A 21,356-nucleotide genomic window follows, 5' to 3' on the forward strand; every position below is an offset into this window, starting at 1 on the left:
CAACCATTTCCTTATGTAGCTTCGTGGTATATTATTGAATAAAGATTCGCATGGCAATGGACGACGAACTTTGGTATGGAAAGGAATGACATATTTTATGTTGGAAATAAATCTGACAACTACAGGATTCACGTAAGTGAGAAGAATGGCGTATCAATGAGATTCAATTAACTAGCACAAAGGAACGAGTCAGCGAAAAATGTGGCATGACCATTGAAGCGAGTTCAATCTCAAAGATGTTTATGGAGATATAAATACACAAATGGTACTTAACTTGTACGCTCAGTCTATTTTCTACGTCTCGCTAAAAACGGAAATTGAAATGTATTTTCTTATTTTTTCAGAACAGTTGGATTGCAAACGTAAACAGTAATCAGTAAACACGCTTAATTGTCCAAAAAACTGAAGAATTATGAACAAAATATGTAAGAAAACAGTTTATACGTATGAAAAGTGTGCACATGGATATGTTAAACAAATGTTGTTGTTTTTTTTCTGTCCAATGTTACTGGAAGTACGCACACTGATATTGTTGTGAATCAACATAATTATTCGCGAGAAAAAAAGAGTTGCAATGCTATATTATAGAAGAACATGTTAAGGACATCTTGCCGTATCAGCGATTACGTTACCATTTTTTCGCAAGATAGTTATTGAACGGTTAAGCACCGCCTACTTGTTACCGTTCCGGTATGGGAGCGAGTTAGCAAACGAAAACACTCTCAAACATATTACAAGTTCAAAATATTGATTACAATGATATTAAATAAAAACTAAAAAAAAAACAATGATTGGTAATGGAAAACAATTTACATATAAAACTGTCATCTTTGTGGGAAGAATACGGACACTGCTTATTATTCTAAATCAAACTATAGAAACCATAATAAACGTCTGCATATAATGAAGTATACTTTTTATCATATTTCCAATTTCTTATAATGTCGGCAAACAAGACTTAAATGGAAACGGAAGAGCTATATCTTATCCGTGTATGCTTATCTTCCGTCAAATGACGCATTGAATAGTCTCTCTCACATATTTGCAAATAGCAACGTTTGTAGTATAATTACTGTGATGATGGCGAAGATCAAATAAGTTTTAAATTTATCACTGCACGAACGTTGGTGGTTGAAAAATAATGGTCAGTCCGATTCGGTACAATACGACCTTCCACACATTCAGAATTGCTGGCCTTGGGAAGATAATGACCCGATGCGTTACCCTGTTTATGCATCTGCTGCCTCTCAAAGGATCACGAGGCTTGGACTTGTTGTAGTAATGTTCGTAAGTCTTCTCTTCTACATGTAAACAAGCCATGTGTAGTGCTTCCGTAGTCGACGACTGTCCCGTATTGATAGATTCGCTTTGGAAAGCCTTAATTAAAAAAACAGCATGTAACCCATCAAACTGCAACTATTGAGATGATTGATAAAATAATGAATTTTTGACCTCAATATGTTATTTTGAACCAATCACATGTACAGCCTTTGCGTAAGTGTTTATGACCGCCGTGTGTATACATCAAAAAGGAATGAATATCAGTCTTGTTCTTAATTCGATGTTTCTTTGTCTTTTACTGTATTAAAACCTGAAGCTTATCCTATAATCGATTTGCTTTGGTCTTACTGGAAACGTCGTCAAGCGCAAGGTACGCATAGAGTACGAAAAAAAGCAATTTTGGTTTGATTGAATTGTCATCCACATCAATGTTAAATGCAACACTGCAAATGGCGTATCATGGTCAGATAGGAATATGAAAAAGATTACATCATGTATAGGGAAGATAACAATGGTTTATTATTCATCGTCCCTTAATCAGAGCATATGTTTCAAACTATACAAATAACATTGTAATAAGTACCAAATTTATCTTGTACAAATTTAAGGATCAACAATAATTGAAAATAAACGGTCAACAAGAGAAAATACAAAACATGTTCAACAATCAACAATCAGTTAAATTTATACATAAAGGAATGGTGAGAATGAAATACATTAAAATACAGTACACATTATCAAGAAAATAATGGAGAAGATGCGAAACCTTATCTTGAACGTTAACTTGTACGTGAAGATACACATGCATGTAAAGTTGCAGGTTAGTTTAAAAGGCGATTTGAAATTCATCTTGTTATTATAGTCGCGCTATGATCACTTTAATCCCTTTCATCGTGATGTTGTACATGCAGTTCCATGTTTTTACCGTGTACACATGTCTTAATGACGTAATGCACACAAAAGGTACACACGTACACGTACCCGTACAAGTAATATGTCGCATTCCCTAAAAAAAACTAAAACTACTCTCCTGTTTTTCTCAAGCATGTGTACCATCGCATTGAAAATCGTACAACATATTAGTATCGTTAAAGATTCTGTATGATATGAATAGCATTACAAATTCAATAGAAACTTTGATTTCTACTACTAGTTGTCCATTCTAGGAAAATGTTGGAAATGAATAGCATGTCTACTTGGAGATACTGTGCGATAAAGCGATCATACGATAATTTTGGTTTATACGATTAAGTGAATAGTGTTAAATTAAGCCTTAATGGAATAAAAGGAATGTCTTATATTAAACAGATTTGCACATAATTAGTTTTCTTTAAAATATTGATCGACATTTTTAAGTTCATGCATCTTGTTTAAACTACAGAACGGTATTGAAGCAAATTAGATAAAAGTCTATCATTGATATTTCATTATGTATGATAAAATTATGTTTGGTGTATTACTTCAAAACAAAGTAAAATCATTAATTTTCAAGACTTGATATGCGTTTTATAAATGAACCTAGTGGTATAATAACAAACGGATGTGCTCCTATTGCTGATCCTAGAACACTTACCGATACTTACACTACAAAATAACAACTCACAACCTGTATCAGCGTATGGAAACAACAGCATTTGTTATACATTTAGTAATAGATGGCGTTATAGATGGGGTCATAAATGGAGTTGTTCTCTGTGTTCGAATCACATTATATGAGTGATTTAACAGGTTTTAAAGAATCTCAACACATGCACACGGAAAGGCAATTCTGAAGAAAATATGATACTCGCGGAATAAAATTTGTGATGTTTACAAATCGGATGAGTTTAAAAGAGCAAACAAGGATAGTTTGAAACACGGCTGACTGTTTTGCCTACTCATCTATCAAGCATACCAGTCATTCAATCGGGCGTCAGTTTTTAGATGCAAGTTTTGTTTTTTGGCTAATGGTGTTACATTTTGAAAGAAAGATATCAGGTGAAGGTAAACACTCATATCAACAGTATTTGAGTACAAACAGCTATTTTGTTAAGATATAAAGATGTTTGTCATATTGTATTGCTTTACAAACCACCAACTTCCTTCATTATACACATTAATAATATTTCAGCTAACATTAACATTTCAATCACGTTTTTAGGGCCCATAGCATCACAAACGCACTCTATAATGTTAACATTGTAGTAGGATTTCATTCCAAATATTGGTCAAATAATGTAACGTTCCCAAAATGAAAAAAAAAATCGTTTATATTATATTCAATACTTTAAGCTAACTCTAAGGTGTATCAATACGGCCTATTTAAACACGGTCACGTGGATACTGATATGAATTTCAAAACATTTTGTGATCGTGTGTTCTATGGAATAGAAGTAAGGAACAGAAATTTCACATGTCAAAAAGGAAACAGAATTACCGAACGATAACAATGACATGATGTCCGAGATAGCCTATTTTGTGTGTGACACAAGTTAAAAAAAAATCAACAAAATGTCAACTTAGTATTTGTAACATCACAGAAGTAAGTATGGCAAGAAAGTGTCTGAAAAAAAGCTTCCTCAAATAAATGAGCATTGATTAGTTATTAAATAAATGTATATTGCAATCTAGTTGTTATACTATTTTGCATTTACGTAAAGTTGGCAACATTCTGTCGTCTAAATATGCGTGTACATCCGATAATTTTCATTCTTTTCTGTAAACGTAGTGCATTTCTAGATTTCGGTCAAAGCTAAATGAAGTGAAAATAACATCAATACAAAGTATTGTAATAATCGACAAACATGAGTTAGTGAGCTAGGTTTAGTTATGGTACAGTCATTCTCACAAGAGGGTATACACTAAATGGTAAAAAAGCAATTTCACAACCATTCATGAATAGATCAAATCAAAAAGGAACTGCATCAATATGACACCGCATTGTAATATCAAATCCATTCGCAAATGGTATGTTGACACGTTCAATAACATGTCTAATGTGTGTGTACAAATGGATGTGACTAAAGTCTGTCCTTTTTCAATACTGACAGGTCCAACCGTGGAATCAACCCCGTTGATGACGAGTGGTCTCTAAGGTAACAATGACTGATGTGAGTGACGCTATAGAACAGTATCGAACAGAGACATCCCTCGTACGATATTTTCATCCTGAAAATAAAGAAAACTTTAATGTTTTATCATCAAAATATGTTTAAAGAAGAAATTCGTATGTGATGCGGATGTATACTATAATTCGTCCATTAATTACAGTTGTTAACATAATATATAAATTTCATGAATGCAAACTTTTCATTGCTAACAAAAAGACAAATAACAACACTTTTGTAAAAGTTGGAGGTGTTCTTGTACCACTTAGAATCACTAAGTGGCTCTGCGAATACGGGCCTTGGGCCTTGGGCTTATAATTCAAATTTCCGTACACGTACGCATAAAAATAAAACAAATAAACGAATGAAAAACGCATAATTTAATACATTTGATGTATTGCATCTATAACAGGTGATAAAATGCAGTGCTCACCATTCGACACGAGTCCATGAACTCTTCGAAGGATATCACCCCGTCTTTATTCATATCCATTTTCTGTAAGAAAAAGATGTATGAAAACGATAAGGTAAACATTTCTGACGGTTAATTTAACGGTGAACAAAATGTGCTTTGACTTTATGCGTTTAAAAATTCGGAAGGCTTAATCAGTTGGGGTAAAATACTGTCATGACCGTATGAAATATCAGCATACGGTTCTAAAGCGTTTGCAATATATAGGCGAAGAAGGCTTATTCTATATTCCTGAGAAAAGCCAATAAATAACTCTCTTGAAAATATCGATAGCCTCCCCACTCATATGATTTCAGTTCGATGCAAACATTGGCTTAAAACTGAATTGCGAATTGAGCAAAAGTTAAGGCTTTTATGAAATCCTTTTTAAAACAAACCGGGTATTATCCATAAATATTTAAGTTGACATAATTATAATTGTTAAAACCGATATATGTGAAAATGATATTGGAATATAAATCTACTAAGTGTACATTAAACTGTTTGCTACAGTTTACAAGATGATGTTAAAGTATAAAACGACGTAAGTCAGTGATCAAATGTGAACTCATTTCTCTTTAACCAAAGAGTTGTGTACCTGGAAAACCTGTTCAACATGTTCTTTGGCGCTCAATTCATCTATAGCCGGCTGTGTAAACCTGCCCATCATCTCATAAATCGCCCCAATGATCTCTGACATTTCATCTTTGGTAATTATGCCATCCCCATTAACGTCATACAGGTTAAAAGCCCACTGTAGTCGTTCTGGTAGACTTCCCCTGGCTAACACCGATAAACCCATGATAAACTCCTGAAAAAATGTTGGTATCATAATAATATCATATAGCTTGTGATAATGATATCATACAATAAGTTCCACTAAACTGGTGGTGTTTTACTAAATAACATTAAAACATTTTTCTTCTGTTCCTGTTATTTAACATCGTTTTTTCTCACTGAATTATTCATACATCCCCTGTCGAAGGGGGTTTTGATTCTAAAATGTTACTTATGTGTGTAACTACTATCCTTAACAATATGCATTTGAAACCCCGAAGCCTTAGTTCCCCATATCAAAAAACGTAATGGTGAGTCTGCTGATCATCTTCATTTGGTCAGTAACAGTTGGAATTATTGATTTTCATTAAATTTGTTACAAAGTGATACCATAGTGAAAATCCAAAATGTAAGAGACCAGCCCAAGAGCCAGACAATAACGGGTAAGTCTATTTAAAGGCATTTAACCCTGTTCTCGCTCTGAACCTTTCCAATTACAGTTTAAACCAAACTCTGATTAGTTACTTATTAGTAGTTTACTAACAAGTCAGTTTCATACACAACACAGCAAACGCTGTATGCAGTTGCTTTATTTATGATCATTTTTTTTTAATCCATGTTCATTACAAAGTATACTTGGTCTAATATACAATATTAAAGTTTAACAACGGTATACAAGGGCATAAATAGGTCGAACGATTCACCCCTTATATTTAATAAAGGCGAACATGCCTGTGAATTCCAGGGACCGAATTATTTAAGCTCCATAAAGAGTGGAACTTTGCGAAAATGCGCATTCATATTTCACTTACGCATTATCAATACTCTTATCAAAAGTTTTGAGACTTGATAATATTTTTATCAAATGTTTCAATATTATAGTACGCTTACATTTCTCGCAAATATTTCTTGTGAAAACAGTCCCAGGTCGCCTTTCATCAAAACACACTTTTTCCGCTTCTAAGCATTTAGAGTATCGACCAAGTAACGCAGCCATGTCAGGACACTGTGTTACACACACCCCAGGGACATATAACAATCAGTTCTCTGAATGAGGGTCCTAGTGAGGTCCATAAGTAACAAGCTAGAGAGACGCACGCGTGACTCAATTAACTAATGAAATGCAGTGACAATGGTAACCTGATAGTGGTTTCTGGCGATGTAAAGAAGTGCCCTATCAATATTTCCGCTTTGAGAATAAATTGAGAATAAAATACCATTTTGTTGATTATAAAATGTTTAAACTGACTTTGAACTTTTGAAAACTACATAATAATGTAATAATGTAAGATTAAAACTGTGTTAAAGTCACCAATATAAATTATTTGAAAAATGTTAGTCAGTTTTCAAATAGTTTTATCTTATTTGATCAGTCATCTCAATAATAATACTACTTGACATAACCATCATTTCGAAATGGTAAACGTATTCCGTATTCATTTGTTCATTACAGACATGTAAAGTGAATGTATATGAGCTTTAATGTTACCACAAAGTCAGTAACCTCGTGACACATTTGGGATTGAAGAACTTGTAAATTGTTCACTTTACATACACATGCTTGCAAAATTACTACCAGCATGAACAAAACTATTACAATTGTGCCCGTGCTTTGCAAGAGGACAAACTAATCTTTTGCAATGTCTTTTTTAACACATGGGGCTTTGAGCCACCTTATGATTGTATTATCACAACCAATGTCTTTGCTTGGCATGTACAATGATTAAATGAGAATGACAGCATGTTTTTTATTGTACACTTAATATGATCCTTTGGCATCCTTATAAAATTTAATTTCCCCCCAAGGATTGATTAATATTCAAACAAGCCAAAAATGATGCCTTTTTAAACATTAAAACCGCATGCAACAGGTTGTTTTCTTGCAGGAAAAACAAACACATGCTGTTTTGTTTCAAAGCAGGACATTATATGTGAGAATTAGATTAAGATAAATGAAGAATTCACATTGGAAACACATAATCGAAAGCCTTTTTTCACGGAATGGTGGTAATTTTGCAATTTTTTGCACGCAATTTCATTTTACTAATTTTCTGTTATTTTTTTGAACACACATGTTTTACTCTCTTGAATGATTTAAGTAAGACTAAACGACCTTTACAGATTTCGATTGAATACATCGTTTTTAAATAGCTTTTTTAAAATTTCAATATGAAGATATCGATGGAATTGATTTAAGTCTCACGTTCTACTACAAAACTTCGCATATTTTTTCTAAGCAGCTATTCCCTTCGTTAAAACCGTCACTTGACTCTGAACATTCATCAGGAAGTAGCCGTTCTCAAACTGAACTAATAAAGATTTTCTTTAGCATTTAATCACTTTAGCCAAAAAAGCCGCATATTACGGATTTACAAACATTTTACCCGTTTAATTAAGAAATGTGTTCCCCTGGGGAAGTTTTTGACAAGTTTAAATTGCAATTGATTTTTTAACATTTTTAAAAAAAAAAGATTATTTGAAAGAAATACATAAATCATGCTGATAATGCTACTATTAGTGACCTATCGCAGATATTTTTAAATGTAATTATATTTCATATCAGTCAGAGTTTTAGATACATTTTGTCTAAGAATTTCTAGAATTTCATAAGACTAGAATCAATATTTCTTTACCCATAGTATGACTAGAGCAATTTAATTCTATTTACTGCAACACCCTTCCAAGATCGTATTACCTACGGGAGAAAATGAGGCTTTGCAATTATATAACGAAAACTAGCCATGAGGGCAAATTAACCCCGCCTGCAAACATGGTTTAATATTTGCATTTGGTTTGCATTTATTTAAACAGGTTTGCACCAGAGTAAACTTTCCCACGGGGATAAATCTTTCATTGAGTGTAAATCTCGTCAAATAAACGGGAAAAAGTAAAAAGGTAACAATCAGAAACTATTATTTGGCCTTTTTCGGTAAGCATTTTCAAAAAGGCCAAATGTTTAAAGTGAGATAGAGTTATAGAAACATGTTTATGTTGCTATTCTGAAAGGCATAGCGTCGCAAACAAATGGAACATAGTATTACCTCAAAGCTTATCGACCCGTTTCGATCATGGTCAAACGTATTGAACACATAGTGGGCATAGGCGCTGGCATCTGGAAACAAAAGCAAACACATTGATTGAATTCATGTATGAATCATTTGGAACACAATAAAAGAGTCCGCCCGGGTACCAGCTCAAGGTTTCTACTAGTTTTAACAGTAGTCAAGGCATCATCAGTCACCCCATGCACCAGAAAATAACATACTGTGATACACAGTAACAGACCTATGTACATCCTATGTGCGTGGACATTTACAATGCTAACCCAACTATTACAAGTACAATAATGAGTATCCTATATCTACAGTAAGTCATCACTTGACCTGATTTACAAAAAGGAATTTATGATATGTTTATTAGAACTTAACTTACTTTTGAAATGATTTTTTAATAATTACAACAATTTCAGATAAAACAAATGCACATATGATTTAACAATATGTAGTTCACCAGCAAAAATAAACTGACATTTAACGAATACTAAGACGCTTGACGTATCACTAGCATTGCTCTTCATAATGCTAAGGTCAAAATGTCTGAGCGCTGACGATGGTTTTGTTACCAAGTCGGAACAGAAGTTTACAAATTCGAAAACACATTAAAATTTGGTCACAATGTCCGAATGTTATTTCGGAAATTATTTGTTGTCAGACCGTCTCTTTCATGAAACATTAATGGAAAGCATTGGAGCTCTCAAACTTTAAACAACTTTCAAAAAGGGAAGGGTGGTAGTGTAACTTTGAGAGGTTTAAGCTGGAGGGATATGGTGAACATTGTTTTTAATTTTGGTCAAGATTTAAGCCTTTTAATGACGCAGACAGAAAACAAAACATAGATAAATGAATTTGAAATTACAGACAAATTGTATTTCAACAGAATCTAATATTGCCTATAAGTGAAAGCCAATTATTTCGAAACTTTAGAAATTGCAAAACGGGTTGCAACGACCCCGTTACAACGCAACTGAAAAAAGATAATTACAATATTTACTTCAACAAAAAGTCCTTACATAGATCATAGCGTCGCGTTGTCACAAAGGTCAAGTTAAGGGGAAATCCCAATGTCATGGATTAGGTACCTACCGCCTTGTGGAAAGAATTGAGCATATATTTCCTTGAACGTTTCTTCATTAACAATCCCCGTCGGGCACTCCTGAAAATCAAGACAGAAACGATATATCTTGCTCTGAATGTAATAAATTGAGTTTACTACAAAATGTGTTACGCCTCTTTGGAACAATTGTTTGGATGGCTATCTTCCAATGAGTTAATTTGAGAACATGATTTCTTGTAGAAAAAGTAGAACCGTAATGCGTAGTAGATAGAGGATAAGTGTGTTTCATAGTTTGATCGAACATTTCCCCAAAAATTGAAAAAGAAGGATAATTAAAAAATCTTATACTGATAAAGGAGTCATGGTATCCCAAAAGAAACATATATTTGCGTTTTATTTGAAAACGTGCCTCATCCCCCGTGCATGTAATGTAAATACCGTCTTTAATTGAGAAACTTAGGCAAATGAGATTTAATTGCTATAGAAACCACCGGAAAGCCTCTAATAAATATTCGTCTATACTGCTTCAAACGTCAGTTTGTTAACCCCCTGCTTGAGCGTTAGTTTGATAACAAGGTTCATGAAAGGGTACCAGGGATGGCAATATAATTATTGAATCAAAAATAAAATAAGAATATATGTAATGATTTAAATACACACTAAACATTATTCTATTCGCACATACCCTGGTATGATTTATCTTTATCAAACTCTAAACATTGATGCTGAACCTTTTTAAGCATGTTTCTTAAAATCAGGAGAAAAAATATACAGAATAAACCTTGCCAGACATCATCATGTACGTAAAAACATTAACAGTAAATGAGTCGACAATCGACGCACCATTTCCATTCATTTGTCTGTCCTGTTTATTACCAAATCATTAGGAAAGATGGCATGTTTTTAACAAAGTTACTTGTAGACCGCAATTCCGTTATTGACTACCGCTAATGACTGGTGTCTCCTTTCGGCGCTACATAACGGACTCCCGGTAATGAGTGTTAGGTCTAGCCGTAAATACTCATTTACCACGTGTCACACAGTTAATGGCCGAGTGTCCTGGCAGATATTCGTAGACATAGGCATATTACTATGTCACTATATTGAAGTAAACAGTGTGTGTTATCGTTGTAAATAGACATATGGTAGTGTACCAAAACATTGAATTGTCAAGGGAAGTGTTCACTCTGCAGCTTATTAACCACTGTAAAACCAGCACAATCGAATGTTCTACAAGCAAACATGTCCATGTACTTTACAAGTATTTAAAACAATGAAAAGGAACATTCATTTTTATATCACAAACAACAATGAGAAAGAAGGAGTCTCTCAATGTCGCGCATGAAAAAGCATTATAAATAAAGAACAGTTTTCAAAATCAATATTCCCTCTTTTGTAAGAAATTCCTCTTACTCAGCACAACATTAGAAACTAGAAAATTACCAACGAGGCAATGAGCTTCTTATAGAAGAAATGTTTTTTCAAGACAAGTGTAGATGCTAAGTGCTAAACGCAATTAGTTCCTCTCCTGGTCTATATTTGTCAAAGTCTCTAAAGTGGCCTCAATTGCTGAGTAATGTTAGAGATAATGTGGCGAAAAAAGGATGATCCTAATTATGAGTACCCATTGGCAGAACAGTCCGGAAAACACACACCGGAGGCAATTTGAAACGATTTGAGAAAATAATTACTTATATGTAAACAACTTTTCTAATATAGTTCTTACGGTCGTAACATTAACGGGTAAGTGTGAAAATCAGAACAAATTCAGATTAAAGCCAAAGGCCTTTTACGGTTTGGTATCACTTTTCGTCGCTTAAGATAAATTATTTACGTTCGACTTTGAATCAAAGCGATTTGGTAGAAACAAGTACTGGTGTCCCTATGAGGGGTAAAAAGAACTTCCCCTTGGTAGGAGTTCAGCTATCGACTTCTTGAGTGAGGAGGTGGAGGACGCTAATACCACTAATCCACTCAATACTTTACCAGGCAATCGATGTAGGATAACATTCCTATTTTTTATATAGTATATATGCACTGTGCTGTTTGTGGGGTTTTGTGCTGTTGTTCCATGTTTCTTGTTTGTATTTATTTTGTGTGTTCTTTGTCTTTGGCGTTTACACAGTGCCATTAAACGGGGTTAATGTTTAATTTTTTGGCTACTGAGCTTTTCTTTTTAGTTTTTTTCACATAAGTATTGTTTTTATGATTTAATCGAAAAATATATTTTGCAAACCGCTAAAACACGTTCTGCCATGTCAACGTTTCAAATCATTTTTTGTGGGAAAGAACTTCTGTAGTATATATTACGGTGCAACATTAATTGTCCTACAGTACGCAAAAAATACGCAGTGTAGTATTACAATGTGCTTCTTGTTGATACATAAGTATGCGTCAATGGAGCAAACAAATGTAAATTGCAATAGTTATACACAATTAATTCAGTAACGTAAATGATCGTTCCCCCCAACTGTTTTGGCTTTAAAAATCAGTTAATTATTTTTTATTATATATACTGGCAATTACTCTACATAACATGTAATATAATCCATATGTGAATGACGTAACAATATTACAAGAATCTTCCAGTGTTGAATTTGAGATTCGCAATCAAATAATTGAAAAACAACTACTTATTTTGTATGGGATTTTCTAAACAAGACACAGCTTCTTTCAACCCATATATTTGTTTCATCACTAGGATTAGTTGTTTACTATGATGAAATACACTTTGTTAAATCAATACAATTAAGCACTACCGCGGGTTTTGATTGCCTTTGAATTTATTGGCTTTAAAAGACGGAGAATATCAAATTAATGCTTTTAAAATATTAATATTTCCAATAAAAGCTTTTAGTTGCGTTCGTTTTGTGGCGATAATATAATTAGGAGCAATATAGCCAAGTTGATTTGAAGAATAGGATTTATTTGATTAATCTAAATGACAATAACAAAATCAACGTGCTTTTAATACTGTATCAACTTACAAAATGTGCAAGCTCTTTGTTCAAAACAGACATTTTTAAATGTTCTGGACTGTTCTTAAATACAGGGCTCTAGCTAAGGAATAAAAAAAAAACAGGAGCCAAATACAAACAGTACGTTTCGTTAATGCCATATAAAATAAAATTAAACCACAAACAGTTACTGAACAGCGAATAAAACGTTTCCTAAAAGCCTTTTCGTATCATCGGAAGTATGTAACATATGCTCTAAATAGTGCAAATTCTATGGGTTTTTCCAGGTCAATTTATTTTCCTTGTTTTACAGAACGTAGAGGCTATTTTACCTCACAGATAGTTACCTCAAATCAACAATAATTACAATTTATGTGATAGGTCAAAGTCATACCGACTTGAATCCTATCGTCATTTTATAGTTGGAACACATTTTAACTCGAAACATAAATGTTACCAATGGATGGGATATAGACAATGATCGTACTGTCAAACATACAGTAAATGACAATTTAGAAAAAAGGACTCGCTCATGTCTTTATGAAATGAACTTTTTTGAATGACGATATTAAGTTAAGCAATAAATTAGGAAGGCTAATACTGACGGATGCACTTATTAAAAAAAAATGTTAATATACGCTCAACTAAGTCCATGGTATTAACGCGGTTCAGCAAAAGGCTTACAGGTTATTAAGTAATCCTTCTGTTTGTGTATGGGTCCTTTTGGGAGTGATGTTTTGTTGTCAGTTTATAAATTTTATTTTATTTAATCTTAATGTGAATTATGTTCTGCCGTTTCGAAATCAAAGAGTACAAAAGTCTTTAGAGTCTTGGCTTTTGTGTACATACATGTTTTAAGATGCATATCCGTAACAGATTTGGTGCCGAAACATAAGCAAGTCCTTTGATATCCTCTATGGTTCTTTCCCAGTGAGCATGGGGCCTTGGTCCTAAAGAACTATAGTAGCAATTTTGAAATCGCTACTGATGATACGGCTTCCTGATCATCTGGACTCCTAGGATCGATTTGGTGGCAACAGTGCCAGATTAGAAACCGCTGCAGGAGTTCTTGATGAAACAGCCGGTTAGTGTTTGTGCATAGGATGCCAATCCATTTTTTCATATACCTCACGAAGTTAGTCTAACAAACTTACCCAAATACGCAATGCAATTAGCACAATGGAAGACAGACCTGCATATGATCTGGAGATATTTCTTGGTGAACGTGGTGTTTTCGTCGAGTCCGACATAAACCTGGGTATTATACACACTTACTTATAATAAACGAAACATGTATGATCACTGACCTGCTTGAATCCCCTGTACATGATCTGAAGTTCTTTTTTGGAGAACTTCGTATTTTTGCAGAGAACATCTAGTCCCTCTGGTTTGTACCTCACAACCTGCATCTCCAGATCGTCAATGTCATGGTCTGAAATATACGAAACAAAGAACTCATGACATGGTGTTGAGACCATCTCGTTCATATTACGAACTAAAACATTTGTAGTCGTTGACACAATAAGACAAAATGCAAATAGATGCATTTAAGACTTAATCGTTATTATTTATTCTGAAAGAAGACCACTAACAACATTTTCAATCACATAATCTTAAAAGTCTAAATGTTCTTCAACAATACAATTGGTTTCATGACATGCACTGGAAATCTTGTAATAGTTCCACATTTACACAAACGTCTCGCTTGAAATCCGATTATCTAATTAGCTGGCCAATTCGCGAGCCGAAAAGTTTTTGCTCACACGGAACTGATATTTTCTGTCTCAGAAGTTATTTAGTTCATAGTTTGTAATCTGGCTTTTGATCTTAATCTCACAGGACGAAATGACAATGTGTGTCTTGCAAATAAATGAGCTTGTGGCATGTCTCTGTAATTTCTATCGAATTATAAGTTTTAACAAGACTCTGTGTTATATGTCAAAATATGAAGAATAAGTCTCATCCGCACAATATCTTAAGACATAATAACCGAAGGCATGCGTGTCTAACAACTGAAACATGTTTATTTAAAATGTGGGAAAGCTGGTCTTGTGTTGCACTTTTCATCCTCTCTTCAGATAGCTGTATTAAAACGAGCTCCTGTAGAGTCACTATTTATGCCACCTTGACATGGAATTAAGTACTGGTTTCTTACTTTTTCCTCACATGTTCGAGCCACAACCTATTAGTAAATTGTCGAATGCTTTGACAGTTATCCGTCCGTTCCATTGCTATCTTCTGAGAATGGATAATGGCACTTATGGATGATAACCAATCTCACAAACTGGACACATAATGATCCTTAATTGATCTTGTCTGTACGCATTCTGTGTATAATACTTCTATTCGATCCTGTGCGTTGGACTCGATTCCATATAAGGAATATGCTTTAGCTTTAAGATAAAAGATTATAGAATTTCATTTCAATAATACATGCACATAAAAAGTAAGAATTTAAGGTATTTGAATTGATATTGTTACCAGAAACCCACCTATTGAATAGGGCATATCAAATGCAGATACAATTGTCAAACTGGCATTTCTTGACTCGTAACATAATTGTAATATCATGGCTTCTCATTCAATAATTGGTCTACAAAATACTAACATACCAAATATTTTGATTCTTTTGTAGGCAATACAAATGAAAAATAGTTTAATTATTATTTGCAAAGCCATTATAAAGTCTAAAATCAGTTTCTATTCTGAGCAAAACATCATCTGAAACAATTGTTCACATCTTGTGATGATATAATACTACTTCTACGGAACAAAACTATTATTTGCGTTTCCATCAATAACGGAGTGCATGTAATACATAATGGTGCCTACGTGAATGTTTAATAACAAACGTTGTCAGTGAAGAGATCTGCAAATTATTCATTTGTGTCGTGTGTGATACGCATTGATTCAATAATTTGCTTTTCCAGCACGTTGTGGGAATTGATATGTTTTGTTACAAATAAACCAACCCTTATATGGTGATAAGATAGGATGTCAATAGATGTTCATTAATTGTGTACTTTGCATATTCAGAACATGAGTCCTATGAATATATAATACCTTTATTAAAGGCTTTACAAAATATATGTTTGCTTCCTATTTGCTGGCCAACTGTTTAAAGTATTCTGCTTGTCTAAATGCCAGTCTTGTAATGCATACGCCATGTTCAGAAGGGTAGCGTGCGCACAGACCTTACGCTATTTAACGTATTTTTTAGTTTGTAGCCAGAAATACCAGGATATTACGCAACAATGGTCTGATAACGACATTCAAAATGTCAATTAAACTTAACAAAAATATCTCTCCTTTAAAGAGAATGTCACTAAGGGCGATTAGATTTGTAATTTCATCACAATACAATGTTCTTCAAGTCGTCAAGTCTTTGAATTATTAAAGATGTAATGGAGTAAAAGTGCAAATTTAAGAACCGAAAGTAATCTTCAGGGGAAAAGAAAGCTCTTGTTTCAACATCTAGGTTTAAATTGGCATCTTAATAACACTAGAAATCAGCGTGTCGCCTGTCGGTGCGCACTTAAAATGTCTTGTTAAATTTCCCCATGACCTTGACTTTCTATCTATTGACCCCAGAACCATTCGGATTCATAAACGGACTATCAGCAATGTGCATACAAAGACTGTTGAAGATCCGTCAATATGGGGTTTCCAAACTGAACTGTTCAGACCTTTTATACTTTAGACTTGCACTCTTAGAGATTTACCGTTTTGACAGGTTTTTTACATTTTGTGTTGGAATAAGCCAATTTTTGCGTAAATATCTGCAAGCCAGTGATATAAGAATGCTGACAAAAGATCAGATCGCTGATTTTCATTTTCTGTTCGAAAATTAATGGTAAATGGCTAAAAGCGTTACTAACGGCTTAAGAAAAATACATAAAACATCGTTTTTTGAACTTAAATATGAAATCTGCGATCTGTTTTTTGTTTTTGTCAGCAGACTTATACCACTAGTTTTTATGCATTTTCGCATAAATTGCCTCGTTCGAAAAAAGTTGTCAAAACGTTCATTTTCTGAGAGTGTAGTTTTTAGGAAAACTAACATATAATCGGGAAATTATGTCTTACATTTGTCGTTCTATAAACATAACGTCAATCGCTTAAAGGGCCACAATAAAGGCTGGAAGTGATAGCTGCAAATTCCTTACTTGTATTTCTATGCATTATTGTTTTTCTCATTTAATTTCATGATCAAATATAAAAAAAACTAAATCAAGTTGTATTCTAATAAACATAACAAATAAATCTGCATGTTATTGAATTAACATCAAAAATACATTATTACAGTTGGAATATAAATATTACAAATGTGTTTAAAATTTCGCAATGATATTGAAAATGCCTGAATAATGAAAGGCAATTAAATCTTCCTAGTTTTATGAAACCATATCAGTTGAATGATTTACAAGAGGAAACAAGATTGTTCAATATATTGATTCAATTATTCTTTGCAATTTGATATAGTGGTGTGAGCCCGCACTTCAACTGCTGGGTTTTCAAACACATGATTGCACTTTATTATGCACATGTAATTGTATTATGTATTTTATATAAACATGTCTGAAATGCAATAAAATATTGAAATGAATTAAAAACACATGCTTTCAATAAACGCAACCATACAATTCATTGTCTAGTTGATTGTATATGGCAAGTATATAGGTATATTTCTATATATTATAGAATCGTGGGTGTCAAAAGGTATATGTTTTTCTAGTATTTACTATAAGTCCGGTAGTAGTATGAACTTTTTTATATTGTATTGGACCATCTTATATAAGTTTATCTTCAATGTACTGTATACGCCTATAGGTCTATATTTTCTATAAATTAAGGATAATGTGAATCCTAAAATTTGTTCTATACATACAGTAAACTATAAATATGTAACATTACAATTATGATTTATGTATAAGAAATAATCCTTTAAATGTATAGGTATATGCTGTATACACTAAATCATTCTGTGTGTCTAGATTTATATTTTCTATATACTATACTCCTGTTAGTCTACTGTTATAATCAAAATATACCTGTTGTAAGTACAACTTAACAAGCATCAGTTGCAGTGCTAACTAATTTGAACATAAAATAAACAGGGTATTCGTGAAACGACCCTCGGCGTCAGAAAAACTGAGAGACCTAGGATACAAACAAAGTATCAATTTCATAAGGCCTACTCCGACAACGACATAAAACATGCAAGAACTGAAAAAAACAATAAAGCTGTTTTTTGTAATAAGCAACGAGCCTTGTTTTCACACAACGCGCAGTATGGCAATAATGCAGTGGTACTCACCGTTAACTTGCACTTTGTCATAAATAGCACCCATTGTCTGTCAAGCACCGACTGGTGCGGTTAATTGATCACTCAAAATTGAAATCACATCCTTTGATAAACGTGTCGTTTCCATAGCTTGAATGACAGAATGACACACACACACACACACACACTACAAGTCTTTAGAACACGCACGAAATATACACTCCCAGACAAACCTTCTGAAAAATCACTTAAGTCCTTTAAAAGTTAATCACAAATCTTGTTCAAATAGCAAAGTAAAATCCTAATTAGCATGCTTTTGTAAAGATTCAAGACAAAGATAAACTCTTAGTTATTCAACCGGTTCAGTGTGAATCCTCCGATCGATGACTAAATGTCCTTCTGAAATAGCATTATTGCCCATGGATGAAGTGTTTAGAGCTTTGCTTGCGAGTCGCGACTGTCACAGGTTCGGTCTAAGAATCGATTATTTGTGTCACTGGTAAATTTATCTGCTTTTGCCATAGCTTCACAGAAATGGCGATATGGAAAAAAGATTGCTGTGTGATTTTATTACCTCTATGATGTAAACTGGAAGTTTAAAGTTATCGATAACATCAGGATGATTTTGCATTATGACATTTATATAACATTTGAATTTTTATTTAATTTGCTTCGTTTTTGTTCTCCACCTTTCTTGATAATCAAGATGACTATTAATGTCTATAAGTTTTCTAAAAGAGTCATGTAGGCACGTACATGAATACGCTTGATATACTTTAGGCTAGTTAAGCGTTCGGGCTGAACCCCTTATTTCTGTTACGCGGAATACATGGTATTTTACGGAGTAACCGTTTATACAAAGGGTGATATATACGCGGTTTCGCATACATTAAAAGTGTGACATTATTCGATACTCAGACTCTCAAATAACTTACCTTGATACATTCCCTCAACCTACGTTTTATTTGATAGAATCAAATATTGAGCATGAAAAGCTTCCGAGGCGATAAAACTCTGATCCCACTCCGAAACCGTTAAAACAGGTGTGTGTTGTATTGCTAGAAAACGACTTATCTAGGATACACGTTTGTATTGTTTATGTAAAAGATAGAGCAATTGATGTTTACTCTGAATGATAAAGAAGAGAGGAGCGGACAAAACCAGCGCAGCGAGCGAGCCTTTGTATATATCGGGATTAAACATCGCATGTTCTGTCTCAGATTATAAAGTGATCTCATGTGGGGAACCATGTTATCACGGAGGTGGGGAACCAAATTATCACGTGGTGGGGAACCAAGTTATCACGGAGGTTGGGAACCAAATTATCACGGAGGTGGGGAACCAAGTTATCACGGAGGTTGGTAACCAAATTATCACGGAGGTGGGGAACCAAATTATCACGGAGGTTGGGAACCAAATTATCGCGGAGGTGGGGAACCAAATTATCACGGAGGTGGGGAACCAAATTATCACGGAGGTTGGGAACCAAATTATCACGGAGGTGGGGAACCAAGTTATCACGGAGGTTGGGAACCAAATTATCACGGAGGTGGGGAACCATGTTATCACGGAGGTTGGGAACCAAGTTATCATGGAGGTGGGGAACCAAGTTATTACGGAGGTTGGGAACCAAGTTATCACGGAGGTGGGGAACCAAGTTATCACGGAGGTGGGGAACAAAGTTATCACGGAGGTTGGGAACCAAGTTATCACGGAGGTGGGGAACCAAGTTATAATTCCCAAGTTATCACGGAGGTGGGGAACCAAGTTATCACGGAGGTGGGGAACCAAATTACCACGATATATTTGTTAATATGTCAAATTCAGTGTGGTCATTAATGGCTCATTGGGTTTAATTCTTCCGTATGTTATATGATTTCAACTAACTATACAAATTACTGCACTGAGCGACATCATCTAAATTGTTCAATACGCATGGCATCGTTTGAGACGTATTGTTCTGTATTGGCTTTCTTATTATCTTGAAGCTCTATTTACAAAACCATTTGAAGTGCTTGCTGTGGTTTTCCGTTAATTCTTTTAACAATATCAATGGCAGTTTTAATATGTTGGTATTTGGCATGTCATTAAATAATCTATCGTATCCTGTAGGCGTTTTCATTTAAAGCTATTGACAGAAAAAAATGTTTCCTGAAACTAAGTTTGATACAGGAAATTTAATAAAACAAATAAGTTGACATTAGCAATCTGAATAAACATAAGGTTAAAAAGCGGAATTTAAATCCATACAGCCTAATGCTATTGACAATATACATATTGACTCTGCTTATAAATTAAATTGTATTCATTAATAAGCAGCAAGGACCCAATAAAAAAACTTGTTTCCAAAAGAATTTTACTGCCTACGTATTTTGAACAATATCTCTTTTGCTCTTTGAACTAAAAATGAAAACAAACTGAAACCATATTACTTGAGATATATATTCTCTTGCACATCGGACAGGCATCTAGTGTAAAATGGCAGTACTCTTACATTTCCAGCAACAACACTGCACTTCTTGATTATTTTATTATATTTGTTTATGAAAACTAAATAATGTCATTATAATAGAGCACTAGTAAATGCATACTTTTGACTAACAGTAGTTGACGTCAGAAAAGAACTTAAATCACTACAAGCCATAACGTTGGTAAATAAGATCGCGAGCTATATTTAATGATATTTTCCAAATACGTTTACTCTTTATTGTTTTTTTGCATAACACAACGGAAAAAATATGATGGATTTATATTTCCAGAACCTGTCTAGAACTCAACATAACAGTTGTAGTTAAATAACAAAAAAAAACAGAAATGAAGTAAAAAAAAAACTAAGAACAATATATTTTTTCTTGTTGATATGAGTGGTAGACAATTTCCAATTTTCCATTCGCAGCAATAACATCATCAGTTTCATTGTAATCAGCGCTCTGTCCAACGGCTTGTAGTAACATGACACAAGTAACAAATAGATGCATCAGGATTCGGCGCCTAGACATCGATCTATTCAATTTTAGATGACCAAGGCAGAATTGCTATTATGCTTGATGGGAATGTCCCAGTTGAACTTTACGAAAAGTGCATAGTGTCTAAAGGCGTCTAAAGAAAACAACAGCGTTGCTGTTGATAATATTACCTTGACAGCAGGAGTGTTTAAAACAACAAGTCACATATTAATTGGTCCTTTGTTTGAGTTTAAAAGATAAGATCCGTTAAGACATGTTGTCAAGGTACGGTGGAACATTCGTTAAACCTGTTACGCCGGGTTAAGTGTGTTGGGAACACTCGTACTTTAACCAGGCGAACTGCGTTCATATCCCCTTGAATGACAGCAATCACACAGTTGCATTAGTTATATTTACACTAATAGATCATTATTTATTTCCAGTATTTGTAAACTACTGTCC

General features: G+C 33.9%; 1 protein-coding gene across 10 annotated transcripts in view; it reads right to left on the minus strand.

Annotated features, from left to right (window-relative positions):
• Positions 1-1,776: 1,776 nt before the first annotated feature.
• Positions 1,777-21,356, minus strand: part of LOC128211003 (Kv channel-interacting protein 4-like) — a 422,182-nt gene continuing 402,602 nt past the window's right edge. For all 10 annotated transcript variants that reach the window (XM_052915372.1, XM_052915369.1, XM_052915371.1 and 7 more), the window contains 6 exons: positions 13,973-14,097; positions 9,738-9,807; positions 8,637-8,707; positions 5,417-5,629; positions 4,801-4,863; positions 1,777-4,428 (listed from right to left, as the gene is read on the minus strand). In XM_052915372.1, coding sequence (XP_052771332.1) covers positions 4,381-4,428; positions 4,801-4,863; positions 5,417-5,629; positions 8,637-8,707; positions 9,738-9,807; positions 13,973-14,097 — 590 coding nt within the window. In that variant the 3' untranslated portion in view covers positions 1,777-4,380. The remainder of the gene's footprint in view (positions 4,429-4,800; positions 4,864-5,416; positions 5,630-8,636; positions 8,708-9,737; positions 9,808-13,972; positions 14,098-21,356) is intronic.

Source organism: Mya arenaria, chromosome 12 (assembly GCF_026914265.1).
Source record: "Mya arenaria isolate MELC-2E11 chromosome 12, ASM2691426v1".
NCBI classification, from domain to species: Eukaryota; Metazoa; Mollusca; class Bivalvia; order Myida; family Myidae; genus Mya; species Mya arenaria.